The following is a 19,415-nucleotide window of genomic DNA, read 5'->3' as shown; positions in this document are numbered from 1 at the left end:
GCCTCACATCGGGTTTTAAAGTACCAGCTGGTGCTGTAGCAGCCTCACCGTCTCCTGTGCAAGTTCTATAAGCCGTGAGTCTACCCCCGGGTGGTCCTCAGATGCTTCTCCTGACACTTGTGTACCTAATGATTTGCTATTATTCTCCTGGCCCCGCCTTTGAATCCAACCAATGTCATCCATCCAGAGGAGAGAGGCCAGCAAACTAAGACCTGGGCAGAGAGAGGAGAGGGAGCCGGGCTCATAGGGCCCAACAGGGAGCACACAGGTGTGTCTCAGGTGCAGAGCCCGGGAGGGGTGGACGCGGCCGGGGGGGGGGGGGGGGGACACATCCCGGAGCTCTGGATTTACTCTGATTTCCATCACTGGCATTCTGATGGTGGATTCCGGAAAGAGTTTAAATTCCTCTCGCAGACGAGAAATAAAGCAAGCGCTGGAGCTCCTTTGCTTCCCCATAAACACAAAACCCCAGGCACAGGGAGTATTAATTTTTTCACGATGCCGCATTTTCTTCTGAGAGAGAATGACTCCATCCGTTCGTCTCTAATCAAATCCAAATGCAAATGGTGAGGCGGGCAAATGCCTCAGCCCTGTTTTCATAAAACAGCCACTAGCGTCCAGGGAATGAATCTTTACTCAGTCTGATGACCATTGATCTTCAGATGTGTCAGGCGAAAACTAATCTCCTGTTATTACTTGCAAGCTGAAGGACTCCCAGCCCTCCAGCAAACTGGAAACAATTCGTTAAGAATCCTTCCGGGTGTCTGGAGACGGGACTGGAAAGGAGCCGAGAAGCCAAGTGCACGCGCTCCCCCTGCTGGTGACAGACATTATTACACGCGGAGGGAAATGAATCATAATTTTTCAAAAACTACAATGAAACAGGCTAATGGGGGGAAACAATTTATGTTAAAAGTTAATGAAATGGTTGTTCTTTATCCCATGGCTTTCCTCCCATAGAATTTAAAGTTTTTAGCATAATGTTTTATTTGCCACGGAGAAGTTTGTTGTTTTGTTAATAATGATGCAAAAAAAGAGTAACGTGTCAGGGCCACGGGACCCTGTGCGTGCTGCAACCACGTGCCGAGGCCCCTGCACGATTCCGGTGTTCACGTGTGCGGAAAGCCAGGGCTCCACGTGGTTCCTCAGAGGGTGAACCAAGGTCACCCCTAAGTGGTAGGATTTCTTCTACAAACTTCTTCATTTCATTTTCAATCCCTATGTAATAAGCACTATTTTTCTAAACAACTGGAGTTTTCATTTTTAGAAACTGGACTAATTTTCTGATTTCACTGGTACCAAATCTTCAGCTCCATGTACTTTGGAGATACCGTGTCCACGTCCTAACCGTGTGTACAGACGGGGGGGTGGGGTGCAGGTCCCCACCTCCGGCCCCTTTCCCTTTTCTGACCGCTCATGGTCCAAGGGGACCTGCCGCCCGGGGCGGGGGGCAGTTATTTTACAGTAGGACCAACCTTCGAATTCCTTCTTAGCCTTTAATCTCCTACGAAGTAGACAAGCTCCTTGGAGAGCTCGGGAGAGACAGGGCTGAAGGGACAGCACTCTTGGCAAATAACTAAAACGTGAACAGATCTGGCTTTTCTGTGCTTTCTGACCACAGACAAGAAGGGCTTCACGGGAGAATCGCTAACCCTCCCTGAGGCAGCCAGCCGAGTCCAGGGGCTCCTACTAAAGGGAACCTGGTGTGTCCTGGGTTCTGGGGGCAGGGGCTGGGGACACGGGGTGAGAGCGCAGACGCAGGCAGGGGACTGGCCGTGGCCCCAGGGGTGTCCACGGCCCTGCCCGTGCTCGCTCCTCCTGGCACTGGGGCCACCTTCGCACCCCTCTTCCCCTGCCACCCCTTCCCCCTCCAGGTTGCTTCCCCCAGGACACACCTGGATCCCTTAGTTTACCGTGAGGCATGGAAATAAGTACCCACTCCCCACGAATTGTGAAATACAACACATAAACCCAAACCCACTGTTTTTAAAGTACCTCACCGTGCCTGCCAGAGGCTCCCGCCACTACCCGGGCGATGAAGGCTGGCCCTGCTCTGCCCATGAACTGACCATCAATGGCAGAGATGCCCTGTGCAGCCGCAGCTTCCCTGCCCGGCGCCCCTCAAGCGGGGGGCGGACCCCTTTCCTCCGTGCAGGCTGGCCTTCAGTGTGGCCTCTGAGTCACAGCCACCGTGTTCATTCAAAGAATAAGGGATAAGGGATGCTCTTCAGGCTGTGGGGAAGGAAGCCGGGGGCCTGCGTCCCCTCTGCCACCTGTCGGAGGCCGGACCACATCAGCATCGCGGGGGCCGCGTCAGAGCAGGTGACTCAGCACAAGAGCCGAAGGGTGGAGACGACCCACGTGTCCGCTGTGGATGAACGGCTGAACAAAACGTGGTTTACACGGGCAATGGGCTGTGACCCAGCCTTAGCAGGAAGGAAATTCTGACACGAGCTACAGCATGGCTGAAGCCCGAGGACACCGCACCAGTGAAAGAAGCCAGTCGCCACAGGACAGACACGGTGTGATCCCACTCGCACGGGGTCCCTAGAGCCGTAGATTTATAGGGAAAGTAGGATGGGGCTTTCAGGGGCCGGGGCGGGGGTGGGGAGCTGGTGTTTACTGGGTGCAGAGTTTCAGTTGGGAAGAGGGAAAAGTTCTGGAGGTGGGTGGTGTCGTGGCTGCACAACACTGTGCATGCACTTAATGCCAACTGTGCACTTAAAAATGGCAAAATGGTGACTTTCACGTTAGCTATGTTTTACCACAATAAAAAAAAAATTAAGGGTGACTCAGACACAGCGCCCCCTCCCCCACCACGCTGTAAGGGCATCATCGCCATGGCAACCGAGGCGTGTTTCTTAGCTCCTCTTCCTGTGCTCACCATGGAACTTTCTAGTGATGCATGAGTACACAGATTAAGTACCGGCCCTGGAGTCCTGGGAAACACCCTGATGTATAAGCATCGATGGAGCTGGAATTACCTTTCTTTCCTTGGCAGCGACTCACAGGTGGCCTCTTAGTCAACGTTTAGAGCTGAAAATTCTCTCAGTGAGTCTCTGCTTCAACCCCATGGTTTCACATGCGAGGAAACAGAAGCCCCGGCGCTTGACGTGCTCAGTTCACTGGGGTTTTGGTGTCAGGACCAGAGCTCTTGAGCCCCCAAAGGCTTGCTTTTTCCAGGAGGCCCCAGTAGAAACAGAGTTTCTTTGTTCCTTTGTCCACTTCTATTTGCTGAGCCAAACTGCCAGAAGTTTTGGGGATCATGTAGAAGTTTCTTTTTTTCCTCCAAAAGATTAAAACCTTGCTGGAGATGTAAGGTGGATGTAGGGAGAAGGCCAGACTCGACGACGCGTAGATCTCCAATGGGAAATTCATGGAATGACATAAGGTTTCCAGCACCAGCTTTTGGCCACATAATGACAGACTGTGTTAAATGGCCTTATTTTATAAATCAACATGCAGTAAAATCGGCTTGTTTGTGGTGTACAGGCCTATGAATTTTAACACGCGTGTCGTTTCTTGTGGCTGCCACCACAATAAGGATGTATCACCCCAAACCTCCCTCCTACTTCATGCCACACCCTTCCCTCCCCCATTCCTGGCCCCTGACAACTGCTGCTCTGGTCACCCTCCCCGTAGGGAGGTCTTTGGAAGAAGGTCACGTGTATGAGATCGTACAGCATGAAATCTTTTTGGAATGGCTTCCTTTACTCAGCTCGATGCCTCGGAGAGGCCTTTGAGCTGCTGAGTGTATCAGAAGTCTGTTTCACTTCACTGCTGCTCAGTGTGCCACTGTATGGACACACCACAGTCTGTTTATCCCTTCACCCCGTGACAAACGTTTGGGTTGTTTGCAGAGTTAGTGATTACGAATTGAGCTGCTATAAACACACATGTACAGGTTTTTGTGTGATCATAAGTTTTCATTTAAGATTTAAATTACTTCCACGAAAAGATTGGAGACCAATAGATTCATTATAGAAATCACTTCCAAAAATATGTAATTTTTCTTTTATCATTCAAAGCAGGAAGTGGGATTGCTGGGTCATGCGGTACGTACCTGGTTAACTTTACAAGAAACTGTCAAATTGTTTTACAGAGTGAGGGTACCATTTTGCATTCCGATAGCAATGCACGCAAGTTCCAGCTTCACCACCTTCTAGCTAACACGTCGTGTTGTCAGCATTCTTTATTTTAGCCATTCTAACAGGTGTGCAGTGGTGTCCTCTGATGGTTTTGATTTGCATCTTACTGATGGCTAATGATGTTGGGCATCTTTTCACGTGCTCATTTGCCTTCTGCTCATCCTCTGCAGTGACGTGTTTAGTCTAGTGTTTTCTCCGGTTTTTTAACTGAGTTGTTTGTTTTTCACCATTGATTTTTGAGAGTTCTTTACCTATTGTGCTTTCAAGTCTTTCGTTATGTATGTGATCAGAATTATTTCCTCCTTCTGTAGCTTGTCTTTTCATTCTCTTAAAGTGTCTTTGCACAACAAAAGTTTTAAGTATCGATCAGGTTCAGCTTATGCGTTCTGTTTCCTTTGTGGATCATGCTTTCGGGGGCAGCTCTGCAAACGTATTGGCTCCCTCACGTCATGAAGGTTTTCTCCTACTTTCTCCTGTTTTCTCCTAAAATTCTGTATTTACAGGGTAGATAGAGATCCATGATTCATTGGGGGGTTAATTCTTGCATGGGCTGTGACTTTGGATTGAGACTCCTGTTTCTGGCTACGGATGTCCAGTGGTTCCAGTACAATTTGTTGAAAAGACTGTGCTTTCTCCATTGAATTGTCTCTGCACCTTTGTCAAAAATCACCTGGTCCCATTTCCGTGGGTCTACTTTTGGACTCTACTGTGTGCCGCTGAACTGTGCGTCTGCCCCGCCTCCAGCACCACACTGCTACGACTGCTGCCGCTACGGAGGACATCTTAACACCGAGTTAGGCCATTCCTCAGACTTGATTCTCCTCCTTCACACCTGTCTGGCTATTTTGGTTATGTACAGTTTTCAAGGTTGGTTTTTCTATATCCAAACACAAGCCTGCTAGGGTGCTGCTTGGAGGTGCATCGCATCTGTAGACCAGTTTGGGGAGAACGGACATCTTTACTATGTTGAGTCTTTTGACCCATAACTATAGTAGGCCTCCCTCTTAAGTCTTCTTTGATTTTCCTCCACTAGCATTTTCTAGTTTTTAGCATAAAGATCCTATACACGCTTTGCTAAATTTGTAACTGATGCTTTGTTCTCTGATGCTATTATATATGGTAGTGTTTTTAAATTTGGGGGTTCGTTCATGGCTAATATAGACCCGTACAACTATTACAATACAGCTGTAGTAACTCTACAAGTACATCAAATTATCTGTGAGCACGTATAGCCAAAATTCCAAGTCAGGGTCCTAGCTCAGTCACTCTTCAATGCATATGTAACAAAGGAAGCCGGTGATGATTGTTCTGTTTACTTAAGATCTATTCCATGTGTTGGGCCCTGTATTAAAAGTGATCTAAACAGTCAACCTGTTAATTCAACAGTGATGCTTACTGCACGCTTAGTTCTGTGCCAAGGGCCATAGATAAACCTATTGCCTTTTTCACGAACAGTTCTGACCCCAGATTCCGAGAGCTAGAAGACAACTTACCAACCTGATGTCTTCCTTAAAAGATGTAAATCACTTCCTCCTCAAAAGATTGGTGACCAATGTATTCCTTATAAAAACCACCAAAATATATGCATTTTCTTCTAGCAATCAAAGCTGGTAGGCATGATAAATGTGTGAAATATTATGATTAGCTAATGATACTTCATTGACTATCTCAAAGCATAAGTTTTAATAATATCAGATCTGCATGACAGGACTGGACATTCATTTGTTTAAAAACCTCATTGTAAAGTTTAAAAGATTGTTCTAGTTTAATCACAGAATTGGGTGAATTAAAATGCATGATGTTTCAGTGACTCAGAATCCAACACGGCAGGAAAATGGTGTATAAACAACAAAGGAAGGGCAAGTGGTACTCAGCTGTGAGCTGTTTTAATTACTTTTGGCCTTTATGATGGTATCTAACAAATAACTTCACTTGGCAGACACTGCAGATGCTTGAAGATCTTTTTCTTAAAGTAAGTAATGTAAACAGTTTCCTAGCTCATCTGTTTTCTTTTTTAATTCTTAATTTTACACTCTCTTTCATTGGACAAGAATGTGTGAGGTTGGCCCGTGGTGGCTGAACCTGACTGGTCTGTGAGTTCAGAAGGGCCCTCGGTGACAAACAACCTAGCGCGCAAGGGGAACCAGGTTCTCTACGTTCTGGCCACACCAGCAGAGAGAATAAGTGAGAGTGGGGGCGGGGGTGTCAGCAGTCCCTGAAATGCTCCAGCTCCTCCCCCGAGGCCGACAGCTTCAGGTGCACATGCCCACGGCATCCGCGTCTGCCCAGGCCCTGGCATCCACAGGGCAGCTCGATTCCCTGCGCTTCCTCCACAAGGAACCAGAACACAGCACGGTCCTCGCCGGCGGAGGAGAGGCAGGCTCAGCGCGCCCCAGGGCCCGCGCTCCACCCTCCAGGGAGGCTGCGCACGAGCTCTCGGCCCAGGCGGCTCAGGAGAGGCGGCAGGCGCGGCCGGGCCAGGTGGGCGCGGGCAGAAGGAAGAACTAGAACTTGCACTTGAAGGCTGAGCAGGTGTAGAAAGTCACAGGGAAGCAGGAGGCCTGGAGGAACATGGGCACCTCGTTCAAAGGACAGCGAGGTGGCCAGTCCACTCAGCGCCAAGACAAGGTCTCAGAAAGTGGAGACAACCTGGAGGTGCTGTACGGTGGCAGGTCTTGCCCCCCGTCCCCGGCTGGAGAGAGGAGGCTCCGTTTGTGAGGCAGAGGCAGGGGTGGCTGTGGGGGGAGAGAGGAGGAGGGCACCCTCTGCAAATGAACCCGGGCTGGAAAGGGAGGCAGCGTCCGCTCGGCCGGGACTCTGGGCGCCTCCCCGGCTCTGGGACCACGGGCGCGCAGGCTCCGGGCGCTTTTGCAGGTGGAGGCCGCGTCTGGGGGGGCTGGGCCGGGCCTGGCCTGGCCGTCGGGTGGGCTCCCGCGGAGGCGTCTGAGGTGGCCCGCACGTCAGCCAAGGAGGGGCCTGCAGGGCTGCGGCGACAGCACCCCCACCCTCCGCGTGCCCAGGTGCGTCTTGTGGAGTCAGGTCTGTCTGGTTCCGAGAGCATCAGATCCACAGCGGAGCAGAGGCAGCTTCCCCGGACAAGACGGGGTCCTGCCTGTCCTGAGACCCCATGCCTTGTCTTTCAGGATGGACACCATGCGGCCAGAACCACCCACTACGGCTCCCTGCCCCAGAAGGCCCAGCACGGGCGGCCCCAAGATGAAAACCCCGTAGTGCACTTCTTCAAGAACATCGTGAGTGGTGGCCGCGGGATGGGGCGGGGGGCGGGGGGGAGGGGATCGGAGGGGGAGGGGTGCCCGGCCCTGCCCCCGTCCACGAGGCCTGAGTACGTCCCCGGGTGGCTCAGCTCTAATCCATGGGGAGAGGTGGTCTGAATATGTCCCCAGGTGACAGTGAGCTCTGGTCCACGGTAGGGGTGGGGGGTGTCCGAGTGTATCCCCAGGTGACACAGTTGTCATCCACGGGGGGGGGATGGTCTGAGCATGTCCCCAAGTGCCTCCCACTCGTCGGGGTGCGGTTGACCACGGGAGCTCAGGCCCAGCACCTGGTCCCAAGGTCCGAGCCACACCTGTCACCCACGGACCTTTGTGTTCTACCGAAGAACACACTCCTTTTGAGATCAAACTACTAGGAGATGCCTAGTTCAAAAATACAAGCGTTGTAAAAGTCTGGAGACAGTGAGAAGATGAGGGCTGCGGGGGCAGGTGGGGTGAGTAGACGAGCAGCATGCGGGACTCGGGGGCGGGGGGCCCCTCTGAGCGACCCTGTGGCGGCGGAGACGCCACACACGGTCGTCAGCATCCACAGGACGTGCAGCACCGTGAGCCCGGCACGCACCGGGCCTCGGGGAGCGTGCGGATACTGGGTCTCCGGCTGCAGCAGGTGGGCCACACGAAAGCCAGGGGCCTCGGCGCACACGACAGAGGCGTCGGGAGAACTCTCCGCAATTTCTCTGCAGTTTTTCTAGAGACCTGAAACTGCTCCAAAAAATGAAGTCTTAGAAACAGAAGCAAACCCACAGGCTCTCTCTATACACGTCCTGTGCGGAGCACCTAAGATGGCATTTTCCTGCTGATGTGGGAGGTTAGGAGTCGCACCCCCGAAGCTCTAAAGACCAGGGGCACGTTACTGCCCGCCCCAGGAAGGAACTCGGTGACATTCACCGTCTCCGGCAGCACACGCCACGAGGAGTCGCCTCTGTGGCTGCAGAGCCTTTGGCGTGTTTCCCAGCCTCTCACACACTTTCTGCATGTTCTGGAAGATCTGGCTAGCGTTGGATACTTTCAGATTCTCGAATCCTACATTCCTCCCTCAGCCAGGACAGAATGGGGGGGCCGGGCAGAGACTGCGTGGGGGGCTTCTTACACCCTCCGGGCAAGCAGGAGCTAGCTGGGAACTAGCGACAAGCTAGGTGACAACGTGAGGTGACAAGGTGACAGTGTGAGGCTGCTGTGAAGGAGGGACCCCCCAGCTCACCACTCTCCTGTGTCTTCGCAGGTGACCCCTCGCACACCTCCTCCATCGCAAGGAAAGGTAAGCGCTCCGGACGTGTTGCGTCATCGTCCCTGTAGGGCTCTCCCCTGAGACCCCTAAGTGGACCAAAAAGAGAGCTGGACTCAAAGAGCTCTCGGACTCCGTCCCAAAACATCTTGCCACATGGCGCCCACGTAGCATAGGCTGAGACGTGCGTGGCATCCCTTCCCACCCGCAGCCGGGCAGACAGTGCCCGCCACCGCAGCTCCCTTCCCTCTCAACCCCGATCCGAAATCCCCCCTGGGCAGCTGCCGGGGGCCACGGCCAACCACGGATACGGCGCGTGTGACAAAACCTGTCTGCCGTCTCAGCGCTGTGTTGTTTTGACGGTGCTTCCTGCTTTTTGGAGAGAACGTTGTTCCCACACTGACCACCATGTCACTCTTTCTTTTCCTCACACAGGGGCGAGGACTGTCCCTCAGCAGATTTAGCTGGGTAGGTGACAAACGCACGTGCACCCGCTGCCTCCCCTTCCCGGTGCTCATGGCCACTCAGCCGTTCTGCTCTGCTCTGTTTCAGTTGCCCTCTGGGCCCACTTTCCTTCGCATCCCGCGCAGCCTGTCCCTGGCTGCTGCCCCGCGGCTGGCCCTTCCTACCAGCTGGGGTCACACTCCCGTCTCTGCGTCCCGGGGCCCAGGCACCAAAGGGCTCCGAGGAGACACCACTGGGCTCCTCCCCAGGGAGGGAGCAACTCCACGTTTGAGAAAATGCCTGATTTCCTTCCCAGAGGACAGATGAGGAAAAATCGGTCCCTGCAGTCTGCATGTGGACCTGTCCAAATAGCCAGCGCCCCCACCCACACCAGATGTTGACATTTTGTTGAGAAAAAATGACCCTGCTAACAAGACAGGAAGATTCTACCTTCGGTTATTTGGTTTATAATAACCTAAGTGATCCAGAAGAGTTTGGTTTGGGGTTTGATTTAGTGATAACTAAAGTTTGGATACCAAGCCATCCAGGAAAACCTTTTCAGGAATTTCTGAGAACAAAGTGTCCGTGAAGATTTTAAATGGTGGAATTTGTTCCTTTTCTAGTAAAATTTGGTGTCTGAGCCAACTTTAAATGCCTATCTGTATTTTAACCAAATCTATTGACCATAGTTGCTAGTAAATATTAGATACTGTTTTTATTTTATAAAATTTCCAGAATAGAAATAGAACCACTAACCTTTGGGCCAGGAACTGTTTCTGCCTTGAGACACAATGTCCTCATTCTCTAGTGCAGAGCCTACATGCACTTGATGCTGAATTAATAAGCATCCTAGAAATGAATGAATGGATTTAGGATGAAAGAGAAAGGGGTGGGGGGAGGGCAAAGGCAGAGGAGGCTTCCACGAACTGCTCCAACACATCATTACACTGAAGTATGAACTGAGATATTGGCTGGAACATTTCATACGCATCCACAAGAGGCTTTTCCTGATCTAACGAGTTTGCAGAAAGGTACAATAATGTGGGGGATCGACACGGGTCAGCCCTCAGAGACAATTGATGATGGACCTTCTGTGCAGCAGGAGACAAAGATGACATGGAAGAGGGAAATCCATCTCTGACCCAGAAATCTTATTTTAGTAACCGCTTGACCTGCCTGCTAACCTTGTAGGCGTGGACCAGGGCAAAGCCATCGCCGAACGCTGGGGGGAGGGGAGGGGGAAGAGACCATTTTTCTTCCAGTCGTTTAAGACCACGTCAGCCCAGCAGCTAACAGCACGGCCTCCGCATGCCTCCATGTCCCACTAATGTCTGTTAATTTTCTCTTTTTTCCCAAAGCAAAATCCTCCTCTGTATTCCGTGAGCTGGTTTGTCGGTTTCCCAGAGCCACAGGACTGTCCTCCCGTTTGGAGTTCCTGAATGTCCCACTGCTTTTCTAAACTACATTGTATGTTTTCTGGTAAATTCTAGGTTGTCCAAAGATATAAGTGACCAAGAATTTGAAAGGAGAAAAATTAAGCAGATTATTAATCTGAAAACCAATCCTTGAATTTACTTCTCAGAAGCTCTTTATTTTTGGAGAAAAACAACAGAGTAAGAGAACGATTTAGCTTTGTGTGGGAAAGCGTGGATGTCTACAACGCTGTGTCTGTCCTTCGGCTCAGTCCTCTTTAACCGTCCCCCCCAAACCCCCAGACCGTGATGGAGGGAATGTGTCCACGGAAACCTCTGGGATTCAGGGGCAGCGCTGGGCTCCTCTCGTATGTGGTCTTGGATCTTCACTGCCCTGTCCCTTGAAACCAAATCTTCATATGGCAGTAGCTGCCTTGGTTCTGAGTGGCCAGTGTCTGTTCCCAAGCCTGGGATGAAGAGAAGGAAACCGTAGAAGTAGCTCGGGGGGTGGGGGGGCGCCTGGACAGATAGCTCCGGTCCAGCTTCAGTCCAAACACGAGAGAGGTGGACTGGAAGGGTGTAGAACCCCCTAGAGCACACCTCCAGCACCTCTAAACCAGAGGGATGGGTCCCACGGTTTCCCAAGCTCCCTCCAGCCCTAAGACCCGCCTCGTGAAACTATGAAAGGACTGTAGGCTCAGGCAGAGGGTCCTGGGGTCTTGATCTGGAGACGGTTTTATTTTGTTTACAGAATTCTCCGGAGAGGCCCAGACAGAGAACCTCCCACTTCTTGTTGGCAAAACACACCGTGAGACCTCAGAGCCTGTCCGCTGCATAAGATCCTTGAGGCAGACGGGCTGTGCGGTCCGCCCCGCCCTCCAAGGGACACTGTAGCCCAGGCTGGACGCCGTAACCCCCAAATGCCAACATTCATCTTGTCTGCGCACCGGAGTTTCCCCCCTTCCTTTCTCGTGCTCACAGTGCAAGTTTCCCTTTGAAGCTAAAGTGCATTAGATGCAAACTGGTCCTAGAGACACACATATCCTTACATTTCAGAAATCGTTTACCATTGCTACATGCCACAAAGGCAGCTTTCCCCGTCTGCCCTGAAGTGAGCGGGGAGGCTCCTGGGGCAGCTGGAGGCCGGGGTGGGGGCTGCCGGGAGGGGCCCTCCCATAGCAACAGCAGGAGCTACAGGCTCCGTTCCCAGAGCAACGTGTCCAGTGTCCCCGTTTTATAGAAGAGGAAACTGAAGCTCCGAGAGGGTCCAACACTTGCCCAAGGTCACACAGCCAGGGTGTGGGGTTGCTGAGACCCGTCCAGGCTGCCGGCGCTGGGGCCGAGAGCCGGTGCACAGCCTGGGGGGCGTGGCTTCCCAGCCGGGACCTGCCCCCGCCCCCCACGGGGAGCGGCCCCCTGCCCGGAGCCCCGGGTGCCGCCCCGCTCCCCGTTCCCCGCGCGTGCCCGGGGCACCCACGCCGCGGCCAGGGGCGCTGGCCCGGGTCCCCCAGAGGCTCCCCCAGGCCGGAGAACTGGGCATGTTGCCTCCGCAAGTTAGCAAGGTAGGCGCCCCAAAGGTCACGGAGCCGTAGGTGGTTGACGGCTCCCGGGAGCAGAGGTGAGGGGCCTGCCCACGCCAGAGGCCCCGGCACCGGGCAGCGCACCCGCTCCGCTGCCCCGGGCCCCCGGCCTCCAGACACGGCGGGCAGAGGCGCTGCAGCTCGCTGGGCGTGGTGTGGGCTCATCTGCTCTCGGAAGCCACGCGGCGTGGAGAAGGGAGGCCGCCGGCGGAGGGGAGGCTCCGCCGCCCAGGCCGGGCCGGATGCACGTGGCCCCGGGGGCAGGGCCGCGGGCGCAGCGCCCGACTGAGCGCGGCCGTCCTGTCTTGCAGGGAGCCGAGGGCCAGAAGCCGGGGTTCGGCTACGGAGGCAGAGCTTCCGACTACAAGGCGGCCCACAAGGGCCTCAAGGGGCACGATGCCCAGGGCACGCTTTCCAGAATCTTCAAGCTGGTAAGGCACCTTCTTCACGCGCGCGCGCGGGGCGGGCGCGGGGCGGGCGCGGGCACAGCACCCCCAGCCCAGCCTCTCGCCGCTGCCCCGGAGCTCCTCCTCCGCACCCCGGCCGCTCCCGGGCAGGTGCTGCTCCGGGGCTCACCTGAGCAGGTGCGGCGCCAGGTACCAGGCCAGGACCCCCGGGGAGCTTGAGGACGAGGGGGGTCGTCGTGGTTACAGCCGGACCCGGGAGGGGTGGGGGCCTGGAGGGCACCCCCACCCCCGTCTGCAAGGTCGGGCAGCTTCCTGGACGAGGCAGCAGCACCTTCGCCCCGGAGGAAACCGGAGGGAGCCAAGGTGACAAGACGGAAAGATGGGTGGATGGACGAGAGGCCCCCGGGACCACGGGCATCTGTCCTGTTGGTTAACGTGGACGTCGGAGCCACACAGACCCAGGTCCCCCGTCCGTCAGTCAGTGACCTTGGCGCCCGGCCTGCCTGAGGCTCAGTTTCTCGTCAGTAGGACGGGGTGACGTTGGCTGGAGCCACTGTGACAGTGGCGGGGGTACGATGCCATCTGCAGGGCGCCCTGCCCCATCCCCCATGAAACGGGCCCTCACAGCTATGACAAGACAGCCTCACTCAGAACATCTGAAATCTCAGAAGGGGCTCTGATAGGGGACGGGGCACCACACCCCCAGCCTGAGCCGCCTGCAAGAGGGAAGGGAAGGTTCTGGGCTCAGACAGGAGCAGACACCCAGGCGGAGCTCAGAGAGGACAGCAGTGACCCCTCACACGAGGTCTCTCGGACGCCTTCCTCCCGGAGCTGCCAGGGTGCAGGTCTTTCCCGGGGTGGTGGGGAGCGCCTACGTCCAGGGCTGTCTTCTGACCCAGGCCAAGCTCACCTGTAAGGAAACTGAACATCCCAGAGGCGGAGGGGCCTGGAGCCAGGACGCTGACTGCGGGGCGGGGCCCCTGCCTCCTCCTCAGACAGAGGAGACCTGGCCGTCCCGACGGGCAGGGCCCGAGCACCCAGGTGGGGCTTGAGAAGACAGGGAGAGGGCAGCGGGCTCTGCCCCTGCGGCCGCATCGCGGGCGTCCCAGGTACCTGGCCAGTGGTGACTCTGCAGTTCTCCGCGTTCTGCCCCTGGGTTTGCTGAGCACCTGCTCTGCACAGTTTCAGGTGCAGGGAAAGCCTCACACACAGAGGCCAGCACCGCCTCTCGTGTGGTCGTGAGGGGGGCCACAGCTCAGACATGCCCCTCTGTGTCCACGAGGCCGTTAGGATTCCAGGCAGGGGGCCAGACATGGCCTGGCGGAGCTGGTGGCAGGCGGCAAAGATGCAAAGGGGGTGAGGGCTGGCCTTGCACAGGGACAGGGCTCCCGGCTGACGGAGGATGGGGAGGCCTGACTGAGTCCCAGGAGGAGGACGGTGGCCACGGTGAGTGGCACCAAGTGACGGGGGGAAGGGTTGGGGCTGCCCCCACAGAGGGTCCCGTGACCCTCTTGAGGGCTCTGACCTTGGTCCTGAACAGGGAGGTCCCTGGGGTCTAGCGACATGGTGTGACTTATGTTCTAATGTTGAAAGACCATCAGGCAGAAACTAGCAAAAATGGGACTTGATTTTGCATTGCCTGGACCAAATAACAAGGGAGACGTGTGTGGACTTCTGTGGCCGTCCATCCAGGGCTTTGACGGCTGGGCCTAGGCTCCAACCACGTGTCAGCATTTCAGGCTTAAAGCTGGAAGGGGCTTGGGGTCAGGGGTGACCCCGCGGAGCCACAGCGAGCATCCTGCACAGCGGGGGCCGTTTCCACGACGACTCGAGGCTCCCTGAGGGCAGGGTCCATCCCTGATACAGAACTGTGTTCACACAGCAGCCTGGCAGGGACGGACGTCACCAAATCCAGGTCCCACTTGTCTTCTCGTCAGAGTAACAGCCCAGCTGCCACTTTCGCTGACTCTTGATCCAAATAAGGCCGTCACTTCCCTGCCGACGTCCAACTAGGACTGCGGTCCTGACCATTACAAGGGCCCAGCCAACTCCTCTTCCAGCCGGAAGAGATGTCATAATGAAGACAGACACCAACCAGGAAAAGACAGAGTCCGTCTGTTATGACAGGAGCGGCATGGTAAGGACATGACACCCACGCTGCCCTCAGCACCATCGGGTGCTCCCTGCGGATAAAGGAAACCCGTGGTCGCGCAGCAGGAGGGGAGCCAGTCTGCTCGGTTCCCAGATGTTGGACCGTCCTGCGTCCTCAAGCATCCTGGTGTCAGTATCGCATCCCAGATTCTCACCCCGTGGGGCAGCTTCTTCCTCCCCCACCCATGCATGTCCTCAGCCTGTCGGCCATCCGGGGAGCTGATCTCCCAGGTGCTCGTGGTCTCGGATGAGAACAGGAGCGCCTCCTGGGCGACATCCGCCGAAGGCACGGCAGGTCACAATGTGATTTAACAGGAGAAGGTCCCGAGGTACCTGGCCATGGTCATGTCACCAGGAGATCTGACAGCCCCACCTGCCCTGTCTCGAGGGCTCAGTCACCACCAGCAAAGCACGACGGCTCCTCAACCCGAATCACCTCTGACCTCTGACCTCCGACCAGCGGAAGTGTGCTTCCCACTTAGCTCACCAAAACGTTGATATTTTGCAATTGCTGGTGAAATGATTTCTTTGGGTCAGGAACCCAAAGACTCATCAATTTGGTCACCTAATCTTTAATTCAATATCAAGTCCCATGTGTGGTGTGTCAGGGGGTCAAGATGCACCCATGGCTCGGACAGACTCAGCGACCCAGATTCCAGAAGGTGCTGGACACTCGTGGGTGACGTGAGGCAGGAGTCAGCTTTGAGAAAAACCTGAAGTACGTGAAGTGAGTGGTGAGTAACCCATTGCTAAGTTGGTTCGTGTCAGATGAAATGCAGGCAGGACTCACTCTTCAAAATGTCAATTCTGAGGCTAATCTGATAAGGAAATAAATTCTATTCCAAACGTCCAAGCAACAGAGACCATCGCGATCTGTGTGTCTCCATGCTGAAACACGGCAACGAGATGGCGAGCACGCAGATCCTGGAGGGGCTCTGGGTCTAAACCCGGGACTGCAGGGTTTCCACCAGGGACCCCAAAGCTGGCCAGGGGGTCGCCTGCCATGCCCAGACCATTGCTGGGCCCCCAAGACTTCCGAACCAGAGTGTCCTCGGGCGGAATGCAGACATCTGCAGCTGGAACGATTTCCCTCCTCATCAGAGGTTCTGACCCCGGCTCCCCTTTGGCTGACTGACTTTGAGGAAATCACACAACCTCTCTGAACTTTGGCTCCTCTACTAGGCAAGGGGGATGCCGAGAACACCGCCCTCCAGGGTGGCTTACTCATTCACAAGAGGATTTAGCTCATGGGAGATACTCGATAAATTGTGCGTACAATGATAGACAAGAAAACCCATACATTTGCCATTTTTCACTTCAAAAGGAGCCCTAAGGACATCCCGTGGTGTCTCGTGTGGATTGTCTGGCAAAGGGTGTGGGGAACTGAGTCTGTCCCGCACAGGTGTGTTATACTTTGTCGGATGGAGCAGTGGTGCTCCTTCCGTGCAGGAATAACTCACACTTTCAGGGGAGCCCTACGGGTTAATCTCCGGAAATTCAGGACAAGGTGGGGCCCGTGCAGACTGGATCAGGGCCACTCCGGAGCGGCTCTGAGGACTCAGTGGGCAAAGCGGAGCCAGGCTCGCACGGTCCAGACCCGAGCCTCCGCTGAAGCGGTTGGCCCCGAGGCAGGGGTGACAGAGCCCCTTCCCTGGGCGGGAGCTTCTCCGGATGATGCCTGATGCTAGATTCCTGATGCCTTCAGAGGCTAGAATTCCACAAACCGTCTCACTTGTGGAAAAAAAATTCCTAGAGCGGGTTGTTTAGCAACATACGGATGTTTGTGGAAAAAACAAAACCCCAAGAAATCAGAATTACCATCTCTCTGGTTGACTGTAAACTGTCAGGATGTGGGCTTTAGTGCCTATTTCTGGGCACCGTGGGGGGGCAGAGCCATGGACAAGGCCCCTCAGTGCCCACCTGCCATCTGGTCAACAGCGTATGTCCCGTCTTTCTTGCTTTCTGAGGGCTCGCAGTCTCAAGGGAATCTTTGAGAGGTCAAGTTTTCATTCATAACCTAAGAGAAAAGGGAAATCCAAAGAGACTAAAGTTTGAATGAAATTTCGAATGCAAAAAAGAAAAAAAGTGCCCTTCTCCAGCTTAACCTAAGTGACATCTGGGGTGACAAGCGCTAACTTCTCGGAGCCGCCGCCTGGCCACGCTCCGTGGATGCAGCCAGCCTGCTCAGCCATCTCCACCACCACGACTGCCAACTCTTTTTTTTTTTTTTTTAATTGCAAATTGTATTTGTCCAGAAAACACATCAATTCACATTTTTTAAGACCCTGAGGTCGAAATTTGTGGACGGCCCCTCCAGGAGGCTGGTTTTCTTGGTGACACAGAATAAGCCTCACAGGAGGGGACTGTCCCCGGGGGAGACCAGCTGAGTGGTGGGCCCCTCCCTGTCAGCACCTCAGCCTCCCACAGATGAGCTTCCCCTGGTCCCAGAAATCTCAAGGAGGAAACAAGGACTCATTCCAAAAACAATGATGGGACTTCCCTGGTGGCGCAGTGGTTAAGAATCTGCCTGCCAATGCAGGGGACATGGGTTCGATCCCTGGTCCGGGAAGATCCCACATGCCGCAGAGCAACTAAGGCCAGGCGCCACAACTACTGAGCCCATGTGCTGCAACTTCTGAAGCTCGCTTGCCTAGAGCCCATGCTCCACAAGAGAAGCCACCGCAATGAGGAGCCTGTGCACCACAACGAAGAGGAGCCCCCCCCTCGCCGCAACTAGAAAGTCCGTGCGCGCCAAAGAAGACCCAACGCAGCCAATAAATAAATAAATGAATAAATAAATAAATTTATTAAACAAACCAACGAAACACAATGATACATCAATTGAGCTTTTCAGCCCCGGAAACGCGGCATTCTCAGACGGGGCGCCCGCTCTCTGTGTCCGCTTTGCCCTTGGATGGCGCTCGGATGCCCGGTGAGCTAAAGGATGCTGTGAGGCACGGGGTCAAAGGCCAGCCCCGGGCGGAGGCATCCTTTCTAGCAGCAGATCAGAGGAAAGAGGCCCCGCGGCTGTGGCCCGGGGAGGGCCGGACGCGGGGCGGGTGGGAGGCCCCGGCGCCCCTAACGCTCTGTTTCCTTTTCTCAGGGAGGAAGAGACAGCCGTTCGGGGTCCCCGATGGCGAGACGCTGAAGCCCTGCCCCCCCTCCCGGAATCCCGTCCCCAGCTTCTTAATCCAGCTGCCTGGAAGTTAACCGCGTCGCGTAGATCCCTAGTGTAGACGCTGCCCCTAACCCCGGCGACTCCGGCCAGCCGCGCCGCCGTCGCCGCGCCCTCGGAGACGAGCGGCATCCCCGGCGCGGGGCCGGCGACCCTCCGCGCTCGCCCTGCCCCCGGGGCGGCCGCGGGCGCGGCGACGGCGGCTCCGGCTTCCTTCGGGGTCCCCCGGGCCCCTCCCTCCCAGCCCCCCTCCCTAACCCGGCGGCACGGAGCGGCTTGGCGGCGGGCGCTTGGTACGTGGCAGGCGGCGGCAGCTGGGAGGGCCCCGCGTGGCGGCGCGGCTCACGCCGCGGGAGCCGGAGGCGCCGGGGGAGCCGGAGGGCGGAGCGCAGAGCGGACGCGGGGCGGGCGCGGCCGGGCCCCCGGGGCCCAGGCGCGGGCGGCACAGGCGCGGGACCTGGTCCCGGCCCGGCGGGAGGGCGGCAGGGGCGCGGCTCGGAGCGGTGGCACGAGGTTCCGGGAGCCTCGCGGTGGCGGGCGGGTCACCGCGAGCGCGAAGGTGACAGGTGGCGTGCTCAGCACGGCGGTGCACACGGCGAACACTAACCCTCGCGGAAACCTAACCGTCCCGTCCGCTTCCTCCTAGACATCCACTGACCAGCGCGCTGGCTTCTCCCCAGTCGCCGGGGGACTGCGGCCCCGGCCAACCACGCGGGGATGCGGGCGGCCCCCGACCCCACTCTCCCTAACGCCAGCTGACATGCCCTGCGCGCCCCTCCTAACCTACTGATTCCTGCCTTTTGATTTCAGCATCTCTCCTACAAGCCCTCCAAGGAGCCCCTGCACTGGCGTCAGCCCCCTTAGGACGGCAGTGAGGGAGAGTCCACGTAGCGCCCAAACGCGACTCTTAATCCCCTTCTAATTCTGAATGCTTCCTGTGGGTTTCATATAATGTCTATTAATATATAGCCTCAATGATTTGAGAGGGTGAGAAAAAAGAGAAATACAATTTCTGAAACAAAACCTCCAAACTGCTCGACACACACGCTGCATCTTTGAGCGGACTGTTGACTGAGTGACCTCCATCCGTGGCTACACCCGGCAGCAAGAGCTGTGACCATGGGTCTCGTGGAAAGTATGCACTGTTCTTGAATATTGAAATAAAATAATACACGTTCACTGATATTTGCATGGCTGTCTTCTTTGACTTTTATCCCGGTCTGCAGGATGTGAGCCCATGTAGGGCAAAACTCAGAGCTGATGAGAGTAGGTGTCTTATTGTCACAGGACAGAGCTGTGTGTCGGCACCAGTTTGAGGAGGTGAACTGTCAGATGGTTTGTGTGTCGATAAGAGAAAGTGGAGTAGAGGTCACTATTAGGGCAGTGAGTCTCTAACTCACAAGGAAAATAACTCTTAATTCATCTTTAAACAATCTTTTAAAGTATATTTACATTTTATTATCTTACCAGTGTAAGATCCCTGTTAACTTGAAGTGAAGAATCTTTGAAAAATCACTTTTTGCCACGTGGAGACACTGGCAACAATAAGTCATTTCAAAAAGATAAACTGAGATCTTTTG

General features: G+C 55.3%; 1 protein-coding gene across 11 annotated transcripts in view; it reads left to right on the top strand.

Annotated features, from left to right (window-relative positions):
• MBP (myelin basic protein) overlaps positions 1-19,013 on the top strand; it is a 113,443-nt gene extending 94,430 nt beyond the window's left edge. For 3 of the 11 annotated variants that reach the window (XM_057698246.1, XM_057698252.1, XM_057698245.1), the window contains 6 exons: positions 7,292-7,399; positions 8,664-8,699; positions 9,102-9,134; positions 12,414-12,533; positions 17,764-18,128; positions 18,482-19,013. In XM_057698246.1, coding sequence (XP_057554229.1) covers positions 7,292-7,399; positions 8,664-8,699; positions 9,102-9,134; positions 12,414-12,533; positions 17,764-17,808 — 342 coding nt within the window. In that variant the 3' untranslated portion in view covers positions 17,809-18,128; positions 18,482-19,013. Of the gene's footprint in view, positions 1-7,291; positions 7,400-8,663; positions 8,700-9,101; positions 9,135-9,218; positions 9,938-10,468; positions 12,534-13,408; positions 13,618-17,763; positions 18,129-18,481 lie in introns of those variants that run through there. The other 8 variants (XM_057698242.1, XM_057698241.1, XM_057698250.1 and 5 more) reach the window with 7 other exon arrangements.
• The last annotated feature ends 402 nt before the right edge of the window (positions 19,014-19,415 follow it).

Source organism: Hippopotamus amphibius, chromosome 11 (assembly GCF_030028045.1).
Source record: "Hippopotamus amphibius kiboko isolate mHipAmp2 chromosome 11, mHipAmp2.hap2, whole genome shotgun sequence".
Lineage (NCBI taxonomy): Eukaryota > Metazoa > Chordata > Mammalia > Artiodactyla > Hippopotamidae > Hippopotamus > Hippopotamus amphibius.
Note: the sequence above shows the minus strand (reverse complement) of the source record. Positions and strands in the feature narration are given on the sequence as shown.